Raw genomic sequence first — 17,233 nt, 5'->3', positions numbered from 1 at the left:
ATGTACTACAAGATTTATTTATTTATTTATTCGATTGGTGTTTTACGCCGTATTCAAGAATATTTCACTTGTGCGACGGCGACCAGCATTATGGTGGGAGGAAACCGGGCAGAGCTACGGGGGAAACCCACGACCATGTCCTACAAGAGGCCAGTTTCCTACAGCTTTTTAGATTCCTGTTCTCGTGAGTATTTTTATTTTATTGGAAAATAACGCTGTCTTCGCTAACAACGACAACATTGCAGTCCATTATCATTTCAGGACCCTTAACGCATGCGTATACAGGACTGCCCCGGAAATGACTGTTATGACTGACATGGTTTTGATTGATAACAATTAAGCAAACTTGTATTTCCTAATGGAAACACTTCAACTAGAACAACATTTTAATGACTTTAGTATATAGGCTAATTACTACTTTAAAACTTACTTTTGACGAATTAGATTTGAAGGGTCCAGTGCAGTATTCACATGGAACCTCTCGACTCACTTCACTATACAATTCCTCATCAAGATTTGCCTCAGCACCTGAGTAAGCTCATTATTTTGGTGTTTCAAAAGACATTTAGGTATCCCAATACTACCTGTGCTCACCTGTCCCGATGGCTCAATTGCTAGAGTGCCCGCCCTCGGGTGCGGTAGATCCAGGTCAATCCTGGGTCGGGTCACACCTAAGACCTTAAAAGAGGAAGATGTAGCTTCCTCTCTTGGGGTTCAACTTAAGGGGAAGGCGCAACGACTGGTTGACCCATGTCAGTATAATTCGGTAAGTCGTCTCAGTGAAGGTTTACTAGATAAAAGCGCGGTCGAAATCCGTTCCGCAACAAGGTAGCACTTTACACGTACATACCCCCTAAGGACTCCTTCGTTGTCATGACTGAAAATTGTTAAGTGCGACCTCAAACCCTATGCACTCACTCACTCACTACCTGTGTTCTTCTATAGCATACCGGGACCTTCATGGCAGAGGTGGTTAGCACGCCAACGCGGCGCAATGACCCAGGAGCCTTTCACCAAGTCTGTGAGTTCAAGTCCAGCTCATGCTAGCTTCCTCTCCGACCGGTCTGTCATCAAGCTGCAGATAGCGTGGCTTCCCTCCGGGCTCTGCCCGGTTTCCTCTCACAATATGCCGGTCGCATTCGTATAAGTAAATTGCACTTGAGTTCAGCGTCAAACACCAATCAAATGTATAAATAAATATTTTCTCCCACGCGAGACTTACATGTATGTGAAAATGCTGGAAGGAAAGTGGTCTCCAGCTAGCGTCGCGCAAGGTTACTCAAAAATTCAAAATAAAAGACAAGCACCTTAAACACTCGGCCACGACACGCCTACCCACATGGAAGATACAATGTGGGTGCAAATCCACGGGTGGCAACCTTAAATATTATCTATTTCAACGCTGATATAAAAAAACATCTGATGGCTTAAAAATTTGTTTTGAATCAGTTTATATCGAAAACAGTCCACTCATCTATAATTACATAAATAGTGATAAATGGTGGATGTGTATCTCAGTCTATGTAGTCCTGAACTCATTAAGAGAACTGTCTATCTCAAGAGAAGGAAGTATGAAATTTGAGTTCATCTTAAAAGAGTGAGTGAGTGAGTGTTTTTCAGTCATATGACGACGAAGGAATCCTTAGGGTGTATGTAATGTGCCTCCTTCTTGCAGGACGGATTTCCACCGCTCTTTTCTCAAGTGCTGCTTCACTGATACGACTTACCGAAGGCAAGTAAGCTGCCCCGCCCGAGCCATTATAATGATACGGGTCAACCAGTCGTTGCACTATCCCCTTCATGATGAACGCCAAGCGAGGAAGTTACAACTTCCTCTTTTAAAGTCTTAGGTGTGACTCACCCAGGACTGATCTTGGATCTACCGCTCCCGTAGCGGACGCTCTACCAAGTGTGCTATCCGGGCCGTTGATAGGGCATGTTTAATCCCTGTAATTTGACCCATTGGCTCATGTTGCAAGACATCTGTAAAACGTCTGACATCCAACCAAGAGACAGAGCAAGTTTTAGAGCTACTTGTGGGCAACAAATGGCAGAAATGTTTTATATTTTGCTACGAACTTCGGTCAAAAACAGAAACGTTTTCACAAATATCAAAAAAAAAAAAAACAAAAAAACAAAACTAAGACAATGGATACATGACACTTTTAATTTGGTTACCAGGTTTGCACAAACATCAAAACATGGGGTTTAAACTCGGCACATAAATCTACACCTTCGTGTGATTTATTGACAATCCACGATGAAATCACCACAAACATTTTCCACATAAAATTGATCTTTTTGAGGAAAACTGCATCGTGAAAAACACCTAATGAGGTATTTGCATACACTTTGGTAAAGAAAAATGTAAATATTGTTCTTTCAAAATAGATAATACTAATATTAATAATATACATAAATATACATTGTTCTTACTATGTTGATGTTTACAGTAATAAATACTCTTTCCAAATATACACAAACATTGCTTCTTAATCCTTCGCTAGACGATGATTTATCACAAAGTAGTGGTAGAGGTTTTGATTCTATGCTGAATATTTATAATCTTTAGCCAATTAATTAAATAGTTGTTACCTACATTTTCTAACCCTTAAGTCCCATTAATCATCAAAGAAAAATCTTTCCATACAACATCATAACAGTCATCACAACCCGAAAACGTAAACATTAGTAAATGTTTTTGTAAATAAAATTCATTGAGTATTAATTCAGAACTATGTTAATGTAAAACTATCCTTGGCCCCATTGTTATATGGGCTTTGACAGGTGAATGAGTCCTTCCTTAGCTGTTGTAAGTCCATCTTTCCATTTCTGTGTGATTGGTTGCCCACTTGCCCCTCTGGCTGCCCCCAACAGAGCCCCTAAGGCAGAACCCCTGTGGCAATTTTCACCTGCAGAGCAAAAGCAAAATTCCTTTCAAGAAGCAGGCAAAATTTTAAAAAAAAAGAGAGGATTGTTCCCAGTAGAACACTGCTGTTGTAGTGAACATTACGACAGGTGTACCTGCTATAATGATAAAACGAGACTGACGGGAAAAGAACCACACCAAAAAAACAGGAAATAACATAAAATTTGAAACAAAAAAAACATAAAATTTGAAACAAAAAAAACCCCAAAAAAAACCCGACACAATATTTCAATCTTTAGTAACAGAAATGTAATGAAATATAGATTTTTTGACAAAAATGACACAGCAATTTTAGTCACCTCTTACTTTGATCAGATTCCCTCCCAAATTCTAAATATACACCATAAAATCAAGTTTTGAAAGAAAATATTTTAATGCATTAAATTTTATACAAGAAACCTGTAAAAAAAAAACAATTAAGAGAATGTATTCTTAAGTACAGTTTTTAATGTGTTAGTCAGAGTTTCCCCTTTTTTGTTGTCCCGTCTTCTAATTCAACATTGTTCATGTCGCAAAATTCTCTCTAAAGTTCTCCATCATGGTGACCGTGTTAAGTTGTCCTAGAAACACTGTGTGTTAATCAGTTATAGTAAATCACCCAATATTTCGACTCCAAAAACCTGCATTTTTTGAGGTAAATATACATGTAATAATATATTTCTTTTGGTGCTGAAATTTACATTTTCTAGTGGGTTATTCACGTGCCATGTGAACAAGCCCCCAAAACACCTTTCTAAGATCAACCAAACTCTAAGAGGTAGGCAAATTGGGCAACTTAGTTATGAGCGAAATTAGATAGTCATTAGACTATGCTGTTGCTCATGTGGGGTTAACAGTCAACTTGCCTCCACAGTTTGCGTTCGCCAGTACCCCACCATCGAAGTCATCAGCGTAGTTCAGAGCCAGGTAGAGTAGTGAGCTCAGAGCACCCTCTATGTAGCACGCCGACCCTAACATGGATGTGGCCTGCTGGTGAATACGCAACCTTTCTTCTGAATCCTTCCTGTACCTAAAAAAAAAATTAAATTTGAATTAAATAATTTCCAAAAAAAAAAATTAAAATGAATTAACAGTGTGTCATTTTTACAAGTGTTTCTTTATTAGAGATATGGATATGCAGTTTAGAGCAGATATATACTTCACAGGCACTTTGTAGCAGGTATTTATTTTCCGGCAGTTCCACATGCCGTGGACACCAGATATTCGGTGGACAAAAGACATTGGCTCTGTAAATCACGCAAGATTAGCACTTCACAAGACACGTCTACTTCAGGGTATATCGTCTACTTCAGAGTATATATGCAGACACTATAATAAAGCATGCACTTCACTTGTATCAGCTGACAAGCCAAATTGAAATTTCAACTGCTCACCTTTTTCCATATTTACATGATCAGTGATTTCCCTTGTATTTAAGAATATTCGTTCATGTGGCAGTAGTCGGAATCAGTAATGGTGGAAATCTGAAGTTCTAATGATACACTAGTTCCTTCTCTCGTGTACCTGACAAACCTCCAGACGTAAAGCCACAGCTTCGATTTATTTGTATATTTCATTTCTGTTTTTATGCTGTATTTACCTTAATTCTTCAACCATCACCAATATTTGGAAACATTCTGACAGAACTATGGGGTGCTATTTGCACAGTTTATTTATTTATTTATTAGATTGGTGTTTTACACCGTACTCAAGAATATTTTACTTATACGACGGTGGCCAGCATTATGGTGGGAGAAAATGGGGCTCAGGGGAACCCATTGATTTACATGGTTTAATGAAATTTGCACCTTTTTTTAGTGACACAGACGCATCATTTTCATAATACATACATTAAATTTCTCTGAAAAAAAGTGCTTTCAGTAGTTGAAAAGGTTGGAGATTGACAGTAGATTTGAAGCAAGCCAGCCATTTTAACCACATCCCCATACAGTATACACTTGCCCACATGTTCACTCCATCTCACCCGTCAGCTTTTTCCTTCAGGCCATGCACCATCTTGTACTTGTCCGACCCTCCCAGTTCTTTTCTCTCCAGCGCCCACTTCACCTCCTCTCGCAGATCCTTCCCGTGAAGCACGCGATGAAGAAGCCTGGCATAAATCTCCACATACGGGAAAAGGCTGGGCACAGGGTGGGTCAGCTTCACAAAATCCACTGTGGACTTGACGCATTCATCTTCAGACTTGCCAGCACTCCGTAAAATCCACGGTAGGGCGGGCACAAGAGCACCTACCACGGACAGCTGGTGATCTTCTATTCCCTTCATCTTCTTGGCAGATCTGCGGTTGGGGCAAATTGATCTGATAAACTGACTGCTGTTTTGCATTTAAGTTGAGGCTAGGCCACACCAGGCCACAAATTTTTGTTTTACTGTCAGAATGAATTTTTTTCCATGTCAGAGCAGCGGTTATAAAAATAAAAAAAAAAACAGAAAAATCATCTACCTTAATTTGTAAGATGCGGGCTAGGCTGTCCTAGCAATTTCTCATGAAAAAAACTTATTTATGTGTTAGGAAGCTGTGAAAATCATAACTAATATTCAGATTGGACAAAATAAAAGATCAATTTTTCAATTTTATTTCAGTTTTGGATTTTAGTGTTGGCTCACAGGTAAAACACAAAAAATAGGTGTTACCTTACTTCCCTTTGAATCTATGACAACTCTAAGACAATAGCTACAGACTAACTGATCTGGCCTCTTCCGAGCCACTGACAAAGAGCTGTGGTCCCCGTTCTGCACTATACTAATATTTTTGTTGGCTGGTCTGCCTGAGCGTTTGACATTGTTTTTAAGAGTAAGTCTATCATATCATGACAGTGTGGTTTGGGTCATTCCAGTGGCAATACTGACACATATATATATATATATGTGTGTGTGTGTGTGTGTGTAGAACATATTGACACAACCAATACCTGGCCAATCCTCTTATTGGCAAAGGCCCAAGATTAAATTTTATACTCTCAAAGGTATTCAGGTTTGTGTACGGCAGTCTTCAGATTTACTGGTGGTGGTATTCAGGTTTGTGTACGCCAGTCTTCAGATTTACTGGTGGTGGTATTCAGGTTTGTGTACGGCAGTCTTCAGATTTACTGGTGGTGGTATTCAGGTTTACGCATGGCAGCATTCTGATTTACTGGTGGTGGTATTCAGGTTTGCGCATGGCAGCATTCAGATTTACTGGTGGTGGTATTCAGGTTTACGCATGGCAGTCTTCAGATTTACTGGTGGTGGTATTCAGGTTTACGTATGGCAGTATTCAGATTTACTGGTGGTGGTATTCAGGTTTACACATGGCAGCATTCAGATTTACTGGTGGTGGTATACAGGTTTACACATGGCAGTATTCAGATTTACTGGTGGTGGTTTTCAGGTTTATGTGTGGCAGTATTCAGATTTACTGGTGGTGATTTTCAGGTTTATATATGGCAGTATTCAGATTTACTGATGGTGGTATTCAGGTTTACACATGGCAGCATTCAGATTTACTGGTGGTGGTATACAGGTTTACACATGGCAGTATTCAGATTTACTGGTGGTGGTTTTCAGGTTTACGCATGGCAGTATTCAGATTTACTGGTGGTGATTTTCAGGTTTATATATGGCAGTATTCACATTTACTGGTGGTGGTATTCAGGTTTATGCATGGCAGCATTCAGATTTACTGGTGGTGGTATACAGGTTTACACATGGCAGTATTCAGATTTACTGGTGGTGGTTTTCAGGTTTACGCATGGCAGTATTCAGATTTACTGGTGGTGATTTTCAGGTTTATATATGGCAGTATTCACATTTACTGGTGGTGGTATTCAGGTTTATGCATGGCAGCATTCAGATTTACTGGTGGTGGTATACAGGTTTACACATGGCAGTCTTCAGATTTACTGGTGGTGGTTTTCAGGTTTACGCATGGCAGTATTCAGATTTACTGGTGGTGGTATTCAGGTTTGTGTACGCCAGTCTTCAGATTTACTGGTGGTGGTATTCAGGTTTGTGTACGGCAGTCTTCAGATTTACTGGTGGTGGTATTCAGGTTTACGCATGGCAGCATTCTGATTTACTGGTGGTGGTATTCAGGTTTGCGCATGGCAGCATTCAGATTTACTGGTGGTGGTATTCAGGTTTACGCATGGCAGTCTTCAGATTTACTGGTGGTGGTATTCAGGTTTACGTATGGCAGTATTCAGATTTACTGGTGGTGGTATTCAGGTTTACACATGGCAGCATTCAGATTTACTGGTGGTGGTATACAGGTTTACACATGGCAGTATTCAGATTTACTGGTGGTGGTTTTCAGGTTTATGTGTGGCAGTATTCAGATTTACTGGTGGTGATTTTCAGGTTTATATATGGCAGTATTCAGATTTACTGATGGTGGTATTCAGGTTTACACATGGCAGCATTCAGATTTACTGGTGGTGGTATACAGGTTTACACATGGCAGTATTCAGATTTACTGGTGGTGGTTTTCAGGTTTACGCATGGCAGTATTCAGATTTACTGGTGGTGATTTTCAGGTTTATATATGGCAGTATTCACATTTACTGGTGGTGGTATTCAGGTTTATGCATGGCAGCATTCAGATTTACTGGTGGTGGTATACAGGTTTACACATGGCAGTATTCAGATTTACTGGTGGTGGTTTTCAGGTTTACGCATGGCAGTATTCAGATTTACTGGTGGTGATTTTCAGGTTTATATATGGCAGTATTCACATTTACTGGTGGTGGTATTCAGGTTTATGCATGGCAGCATTCAGATTTACTGGTGGTGGTATACAGGTTTACACATGGCAGTCTTCAGATTTACTGGTGGTGGTTTTCAGGTTTACGCATGGCAGTATTCAGATTTACTGGTGGTGATTTTCAGGTTTATGTATGGCAGTATTCAGATTTACTGATGGTGGTATTCAGGTTTATGCATGGCAGTATTCAGATATACTGGTGGTTGAATTCATTTTTACTTATGGCAGTATTCAGATTTACTGGTGGTGGTATTCAGGTTTATGTGTGGCAGTATTCAGATTTACTGGTGGTGATTTTCAGGTTTATGTATGGCAGTATTCAGATTTACTGGTGGTGGTATTCAGGTTTACGCGTGGCAGTATTCAGATTTACTGGTGGTTGAATTCATTTTTACTTATGGCAGTATTCAGATTTACTGGTGGTGGTATTCAGGTTTACGCATGGCAGTATTCAGATTTACTGGTGGTGATTTTCAGGTTTATGTATGGCAGTATTCAGATTTACAGGTGGTGGTATTCAGGTTTATGCATGACAGTATTCAGATTTACTGGTGGTGGTATTCAGGTTTATGCATGACAGTATTCAGATTTACTGGTGGTGGTATTCAGGTTTATGCATGGCAGTATTCAGATTTACTGGTGGTGGTATTCAGGTTTACACATGGCAGTAATCAGATTTACTGGTGGTTGAATTCATGTTTACGTATGGCAGTGTTCAGATTTATGTATTCAGGTTTATGTTTGAAAGTACAGCTCCTTACAAAGAAGTGTCTCAACCATGAGAAAAATCTTAACATAATCTATAAAACATAACATTTCATTTTCTACAGAATAAGACTATGATAGAGACATACTAAGAATTGGAAGCATGGCTACCAAAGGGCTTGACTCTATGAGACACATGAATGCAAAACTTCAGCTCAATGCAGAAAGACTGAAATCATGAAGTTGGTCATTTACAGTAATTAATATGCACACAGAGCATCTGCGATGAAACATTCCCCTGGTGTCATTGTGCTCCATATGCATGTATGTTTACATTGATTCTAATACACAATATACTGTCAGGAATTCAGTAATTTACGATTTTGACACAGCCAATCAAAGATGGAATATCCCCCTCATGCTACATGTATTGTGCTCTATATGTGAGCTCAATATATTTGATACTTTTAGAGACACCAGCCCTAACATTTTGTTTAAAATTGCTTTCTCTATTATTGAATGCTGGCCCACCCACATCAGTTATGCCTATACTTTATACAGGCAAGCTAAAAATAAGGAAATGTCAATTAAAACAATGAATCTAGACATCTATACGTGAAAAATCCTTCATACCTGAAAAACTGTGCCCTCACCTGTCTTCAGCAAACTTGAGGACGTCTGCACCAGATCGTGGTTGTGGATCTGTCACAGCCCAATCCTTAAAGAATGCTCTGTGAAACGACTCAGCGTATGTGTCATTGTGAGATCCAGGTGTCGTCATGAACTTCACGTAGTCTTCCAGGACGGCAGCACGCACGGTGTCGTCTGCGTGAGTGCAGTCAGGGTCCACACGGTGCATCGTGGTCAATATCTGCAGTGCCACCATGGAATTCAGAGTGCTCTCCCCTGCCTTCATACCTGAATTAAAAATTCCACTATTGATTGTTGCTTAATAGCATCTTGAAGAATATATCATTTACACCATGGTGATCAGTTTTATGGGTGGAAAAACAAGTGTGCCCGGGGTAAACTACCAACCCTTGGCAAGGTATTGACAAACGCATGATTTTTTTACAGAAATGCACAACACACTAGTGGAAGGCATGTATGCACTGTTGATCACTTATTTTCATCAAGGCACCACAAGGCTGCGAAATCTACAAACTGCCCCTGAACTAGGCCAGGATTTGAACCCTTGGACCAAACAGGCTGACCCAGGGAGTGGAGGAGGCCATCACACCTTTAATACAGACTAAGACACAAACTACCTTGTGTACGTCAGTCCTGTGAACAGCTGTAGTACATCTGTGGATTGTTGCAGCATTTTTGTTACCTAATTATTACTACTGTAATTCTTCAACCTTTTATCCTGCGTTACCTTGGTGATAGTGTGTAGAGGTATCAGCACTCGTCCAATACTTGAGCTTGTCGTGAAGGATGACACTACCAATCAGGGGCTTGGATTTGGATCCCCAGCCACTACGACCACTGCCACCTCATTAAAAAAGAATGAAAATGATGAATATTTGTCAAAAGATCACATTTAGTGACATTTATCCTACACTATACTGGAACAAAACATCTGTTTTTTTGTTTTTCTCATGACTCTGGCCCGTTAATTGTCATCTTTGTTAAAAAAAACCTGTGAAAATCCTTATTAAAGATTATTTAAGAAGATAATTAACTGTAAATGCATTGGGTGGGCTGAGTAATTGTACTGGGTGGGCTGAGTAATTGTACTGGGTGGGCTGAGTAATTGTCCTGGGTGGGCTGAGTAATTGTACTGGGTGGGCTGAGTAATTGTCCTGGGTGGGCTGAGTCATTATACTGGGTGGGCTGAGTAATTGTACGGGTATGGGGGACTGAGTAATTGTACGAGGGTGGGGGAGGCTGAGTAATTAAATAGGTGGGCTGAGTCATTATACTGGGTGGGCTGAGTAATTGTACTGGGTGGGCTGAGTAATTGTACTGGGTGGGCTGAGTAATTGTACTGGGTGAGCTGAGTAATTATACTGGGTGGGCTGAGTAATTATACTCGGTGGGCTGAGTAATTGTACTGGGTAGGCTGAGTCATTATACTGGGTGGGCTGAGTAATTGTACGGGTTTAGGGGACTGAGTAATTGTACGAGGGTGGGGGAGGCTAAGTAATTAAATAGATGGGCTGAGTCATTATACTGGGTGGGCTGAGTCATTGTACTGGGTGGGCTGACTAATTGTGCTGGGGGAGGAGGCTGAGTAATTATAATGAGTGAGCTGAGTTATTATACTAGGTGGGCTGAGTAATTCTACTGGGTGGGCTGACTAATTGTGCTGGGGGAGGAGGCTGAGTAATTATACTGAGTGAGCTGAGTTATTATACCAGGTGGGCTGAGTAATTCTACTGGGTGGGCTGAGTAATTCTACTGGGTGGGCTGAGTTATTATACTGGGTGGCCCGAGTAATTGTACCAGAGGGAGGGGGCTGAGTAATTATACTGGGTGGGCTGAGTAATTGTACGGGTCAGGGGGACTGAGTAATTATACTGGGTGGGCTGAGTAATTATTCTGGGTGGGGGCTGAGTAATTATAATGGGTGGGGTGGGCCCGAGTAATTGTACAAGAGGGAGGGGGCTGAGTAATTATACTGGGTGGGCTGAGTAATTGTACGGGTCAGGGGGACTGAGTAATTATACTGGGTGGGCTGAGTAATTATTCTGGGTGGGGGCTGAGTAATTATAATGGGTGGGGTGGGTAATTATATTGGGTGGGGGCAGAGTAATTATACTGGGGGCTGAGTAATTATGCTGGGGGCTGAGTAATTATGCTGGGGGCTGGGTAATTGTATTGGGTGGGGGCTGAGTAATTATAATGGGTGGGGTGGGTAATTATATTGGGTAGGGGCAGAGTAATTATACTGGGGGTTGAGTAATTATGCTGGGGGCTGGGTAATTATAGTGGGTGGGGTGGGTAATTATACTGGGTAGGCTTCACAAAAATACTGAGGAGGGGGCCTGAATAATTATACTGGGTGAGCAGAGAAATTATACTGGATGGGCTTGATAAAATTACAGGATGCAGAGTAAATATATTGAGTGAGTGTTGGCAGGCATAGTAAATATACCTAGTTGGGTGAGTTAATATACCAAGGCAGGTGAGTAAAATAGAATATACTCCGAGGGACGCATTTTATGTTCCACATACATTCCATTTGAAGTAACATTTTGCCTGTCTTAGATATAAGTGGAATGGTGTGGGATATAATAAGAAAACAGGCCTGTTTGCATATATGACAAGGCTGGCACACCAGAGGCTATTACTAACAGAGGTAGATGTACAAACTGTGCCACTTAGCTTCGGCCTACCTGTGGAGGAGAGGGACAAGATGCAGTGAGGGTGTCTCTTGTTAGGGGCTCTGTAGCCTGTCAGCCACCCCCCGTACCCAGACTTAATGTCCTCTGGGGTGTAGTACCAGTGGACAGGCATGGAGAGAGCATCTGCCACGAACATTCCCCACATCGCCTCCTTCCTAGCCTGGTGCAAGTTTCCTCCCATCTTGATGTTGCTAAGTAAATGACAATATTTTGTGGGGTTTTTTTTTAAGTGAGTTAGACAAAGACACTTTTACGCATTTCATCATGTTAGAAATAAAAACGACCCTGTTGTCCTGGGAAAACTACTAGACATAAATTAACACTGTGTACGTGTTTCTAATCTAGTCTCAAAAAGTCAAATTACATCGCTTTGGTCATGATTCAGTGATACAGCTGATCGCTACAACTCCACTGACTCCTCAACTACCCATCCACTCACACAATGGTAGTTTGTGATTGGATAAAATTTAACCACTCACAGCCCACAGAAATCATGAGTCCTTGACATAAGGAGCTTGAGATACTTCCTAATGTACACTTCAGGCCATGGTACCGGCCCCAATAGCACAGCTGGTCGAGCGCTCTGGAGGCAGTAGATTCAGGGTCAATCCTGGGTCGAGTCACACCTAAGACTCAAAAAGAGGAAGTTGTAACTTCCTCGCTTGGTGTTCAGCATGAAGAGGATAGTGCAACGACTGGTTGACCCGTATCAGTATTATGCCTCAGGCAGGGTGGCTTACTTGCCTTCGGTAAGGCGTCTCAGTGAAGCAGCACTAGATAAAAGAGCGGTGGAAATCCGTCCTGCTACAAGGAGGCATATTACGTGCACTCTAAGGATTCCTTCATCGTCGTATGACTGAAAAATTATTAAGTACGACATTAAACCCCAAGCACTCACTCACTCACTCACTCATTCACTCACTCAAGCCATGGTTACAATGAACATGTACACTCATTTGCATGAACAAAGAAGGACGAGAGGTTCAGACAATCCTAAGGGATGTTTGGAATGCTTAGTCTGTATCAATTGTTACATTCCCACCAAGTGGCAGAACCAACGAAAAAAAAAAAATTTCGCTTTTTCAAATCATAACTTGAAATGTTAAACAGAGTCCACCTACTGTAAAATAAAGACAAAGACAGCAGTGGCTGATTATCCAAACCTGGAGGTTGAATATGTCACTGGGCGGATAGCTCCTCCCACTGGTGAGTCTGCTGACCTGAGCTTCAACAACAGCACTGCCGTGAACAAGGACGGGCCTGCTGTGCTAAGTAACGGTCGAAAGCAGAGTCTCAAGCCCTAAAACAAACATGCAGAAATTATCACCGCAAAAATAGTCCTCTTATGTAAGGAATAAAAAGCTGGTATGACAATAAACTCAAATACTATGTAGGCATACTCAAGCAAATTTTTATATATATTTTTCTTTTGCTTGAAATAAAAAAGTGTTTCCTGGGATTATATAAACAATGCAACAAAAGTAAGTTCCCCCTAAAACATTGTTTGATATCTCCCGTGGTATGGACCAGATTGCAATGAAATTTCGCACACACCATCCCAGTAATCTGGCGGATGTGGTATATTAAGGATTAACGTGCAGGTGCAGTTGTGCGCTAATGGGCATGAGCAAACTGAAAATGGGTCGATTTTGAAAATTTCACAAAGGAATCAACCAGATTTTTCACTGCCAAAATTTGATTTCATCAGAGAATTTGTGTTACCAGTCCTCAAATATTCGTGTGGGTGGGCATTAAGGACATGACACATACTACAAGAAATTCATGCGGTTAAACATGACCTGCATCAGGTCTGAGATGCCACCTTCAGGAAGAGTGGTTAGCCATCCCGCAACGTCAAATCGCAAGCCTCATCAACACAATGCGAGCGTGTTGTCGAAATGTCATACAATCTTGTGGCAGCTACGCACGATATTGATAATTACTGGTCATTGAGTGAAAATGATCGAATTCTGTGATAAAATAAAGAATTGCTGTTGAAAAATCTGGTTGACTCCTTTTATGAAATTTTCAAAAATTGACCCATTTTCAGTTTGCTCATGCCCATTAGCACACAACTGCACCTGCACGTTAATCCTTGATAGACCACGTCCGTCGCATTCCCGGGATAGTGTGTGCAGAATTTCATTGCGATCTGGTACATACCACGGGAGATATCAAACAACGTTTTGGGGGGAACTTACTTCTGTTGCACTGTATATATATAGCTCACTTCAGTCATAAATTAAAGTGCTCAAAGAATAATTACATGTGAAAGAGATCTGAGTAAAACAATGAATTCACAACATGCAAGGTGTTACACCTCTAAGGCATGAAGACAAAGCTTACTGAAGCGTGTATATACTCCCTGAAAATTAATAGACAAGACCCTCTTGTCAAGACTTACAATACAGGCATGTCACTTTACGGGTGAAAACCATTCATTAACAAAAGGGGGAAAGCAATTAATAACAGCAAGCTTAAATCCTGAAAGATCTACAAGTTAAGAGATCAAAAAGAATTGTTCATACATGATATGTTTAATTACCTATCACCTGAAGCAATAAAGCTTATAATGACATTTTACAGGATGTCCTGTTCTAATTAGGTCAGCTCTGGGAGCATGAATTTAGATGTACAACCCACACTGTATGTAAATTCTAACTACGGTACCATGGTCATTTGTCGATGACTGTAATCAGAACACAGAAATCTCTCAAAAACACAAAAACTGGAGATCAGGATTTGATTTCAAGTCAGTACATGCTCAAAGCATTGCACCTGCAACAACATATTTATTTATTTGATTGGTGTTTTTTGGTGTCGCATCAATATAGACTAAACCTGATTATCAACATACGTGCGTATATTTACGTATGTAAGTTTAAAATCAGAACGCTTTTTTCTTCTGAAGTTGTCTTAGAAAAACAAAATCAAGAAAACCAATTTTCTCATATGGCTATTCAAAATTAACTTCATTTATCCTCATTCCACATCTGGTAATGGATAATATAGAATGTGTTGTGAAAGCTTACTGTGAATTGGGAAAGTAACACCTGCATGGTTCAATAAATTAAAGAATACGCTCCATAACTATTATATGCACAGGTAACAACAATTAATTGTTATTTAGTGAGCGCTTGGGGTTTAATGTGGTACTTAACAATTTTTCACTCATATGACGATAAATGAATCCCTAGAATGTATGTAATGCGCCTCCTTGTTGCAGGACAGATTTCCATCGCTCTTTTATCTAGTGCTGATTCAATGAGACGCCTTACCAAAGGTAAGAAAGCCGCATCTTACCATACTGATACTGGTCAAACAGTCGTTGCACTATGCCCTTCATGCTGAATGCCAAGCGAGGAAGCTGCAACTTCCTCTTTGAAAGTCTTAGGTGTAACTCGACCCAGGATTGACCCTGAATCTACCGCTCCCGAAGCGGACGCTCTACCAACTGTGCTATCCGGGCCGGTCATAAGTAAAAATAGTTTAACAATAAATTAAAACTACTACAGTAGGCAAAGGTATTATTTTCTTATAATTAAATTTAAAGAGAAGGACTGTGCTACTATGTGGATATAATTACCTTAAGATATCCTGGAATCATCAAGGTAGCTTCTATATTCCATGCGTACAGGAATAGGCGACTGCGTAAAACTATGTCTGCAATGGGAACATGTTAAATATTTGGTGAGAACTACATATATACCGGAACATATACACAACTGTCAGGTGTATACATTAGGCTATGGTAGGCCTATATAGTTAACAAATTTTAAGACTTTCGTGTACTTCTGAAAGTGCATTTTTCGAGGTCAAACTGTATGTGAAATAGAGTGTGCTTTAGTGAGAATACACAATATTGACACAAAAACGTCATACAATACCGGTAACAAAAAGAAACATCAAGCCTGAAATAATGAAATGTCTCTCGGATCATTAACAGTTAGTCTATTATACACGTCAGACATGGTTTCCTTATTTTCTTATAAAATTGCATGATTTCATTCATTTGGTCACCCTTGTCGGTGAAATCAAAATGCCTGCACCGATAAGCCAACCATCTATGGCTCTAGTATAACTTACGCCGGTACCTCGCTTGTCGAAGCTTCCACACTGGCCACTGTCTGTCTTACTCTCTGTAAATTCTACAACTCACACCTTTTCTGCTCCAGTGTGCGCCAGACTTACACAACACCGCCTACATGTATGCTTTATGTAACCCGCCTCACATGGCCTCAAGAGCTCTCGCGCGTGTGGAGGTAAAATACGCCCAGCTGTCAAGTGAGCGGTTATGAAAGTTGAGTTGGTTGAAAGACTGTGTCGAGGTCACGTGCAGTGCGCACGTTAGTCCATTTTGAGCATGGAGGTATGTATAGCCTACCTCCTTGTTTTGAGCTTGTGTAAAATGTCAAGCCAATTAAAAAAAACAAACAAAAAAAAACGAATAAAATAAAAAATAAATAAACATATATTAATAAAATATTTAAAAATAAAGCCTTCTAGTATAATATTGAGCGTGTGGGCAGTGGAATTTGAACAGTTCTGTCTCAACAAACCAAAAACTGAACAAATACCGGTAATAGTGCATATGACTGATAAAAAAAGTACGGGCGATGACAACACAGTTATAAAAAAAAAAAAATAAATAAATAAATTATCCTATCAAGAAATAACTGAAAACACATAATTAGATGAACAATCTCCCATATACATGTACATAGCTCACCGAACGTGTACGATGCTCGACATCTTTGACTAATTCACTGAATAACATGCGGTGAGATTCTGATGCTCTCTGACATGGAGAGCAGATGTAAGTCAATATAGGGGCCTATGTATTGGTAGAAATTTTTCAGCTGTTGTCGTCAAAGGCGCCGTCAACCCATGGTGTAACCATATATGCCTATCTCTCGAAATAAAAATCCTGTCGGTAGAAGCGATGTGCTGCTACCGTACTTCTTCTGGGTGAAATTATTGTTCATTTCAAATTATTCTTATAAATTTATTCCTTCTTGGCTAATTTTAAATGGCCTTCTTCGTGTTGCACAATATACGGCTTTGGGAGGAATAGTCAGTTGAAAAGATTAGGTATCATATTGATACTGAATCACTACAGAGTACCAGTTGGTATTTTTAGTCCTACTGGAGTGAGACGTAGCCTACGTTGATCGCAGATTTTAACACGTTAAGTTGTTTTATCACCCCAGATCTCTTACGTCGTTGTGCAGTTTCTGTTAACAAGGTCACAAAACTTTTTGTCACGTTACACTGATTATTGAAGTCCTTTTTTACGCGCCCTGCAAGAAAAGTAGGGATCCTGGATATGGCATTGTCATGTCCTACGGATTTACACTCAAAGAAAAAACGGTTCTAAGCTGTAGCCTACACAAACATGTGCTGTGAAGAGCAGGCCTATCCTCGATCATACCTAACACCAGCTAAAAGATAGAATACGTGTAATTACGGTACAGTACGTATGTGTAAATTAAACTTTGGTGGGGAAAA

The 17,233-nt window shown here is 40.3% G+C and overlaps 1 protein-coding gene across 1 annotated transcript; it reads right to left on the bottom strand.

Moving 5' to 3' along the window:
• Nucleotides 1–2,156: 2,156 nt before the first annotated feature.
• Nucleotides 2,157–13,024, bottom strand: LOC135479574 (uncharacterized). The gene is made up of 7 exons (XM_064759461.1): nt 12,889–13,024; nt 11,717–11,916; nt 9,754–9,870; nt 9,029–9,293; nt 4,893–5,207; nt 3,775–3,938; nt 2,157–2,912 (listed from the first exon to the last, which is right to left on the bottom strand). Exons 2-7 carry the CDS (start codon nt 11,904–11,906, stop codon nt 2,770–2,772), a joined length of 1,194 nt encoding a protein of 397 aa, XP_064615531.1. The 5' UTR covers nt 11,907–11,916; nt 12,889–13,024; the 3' UTR covers nt 2,157–2,769.
• Nucleotides 13,025–17,233: the final 4,209 nt, after the last annotated feature.

This window comes from Liolophura sinensis, chromosome 12 (genome assembly GCF_032854445.1).
Source record: "Liolophura sinensis isolate JHLJ2023 chromosome 12, CUHK_Ljap_v2, whole genome shotgun sequence".
Taxonomy (NCBI): domain Eukaryota; kingdom Metazoa; phylum Mollusca; class Polyplacophora; order Chitonida; family Chitonidae; genus Liolophura; species Liolophura sinensis.
This window is presented reverse-complemented; position numbering and strand designations above follow the sequence as displayed.

Coding starts and splice junctions, on each gene's coding strand:
- LOC135479574 (XM_064759461.1), bottom strand. CDS start 11,906: ATGGGAGGAAACTTGCACCAGGCTAGGAAGGAGGCGATGTGGGGAATG. Junction 9,871..11,716: donor CTTGTCCCTCTCCTCCACAG/GTAGGCCGAAGC, acceptor TTTTTTAATGAG/GTGGCAGTGGTCGTAGTGGC. Junction 2,913..3,774: donor GGCGAACGCAAACTGTGGAG/GCAAGTTGACTG, acceptor TTTGCTCTGCAG/GTGAAAATTGCCACAGGGGT.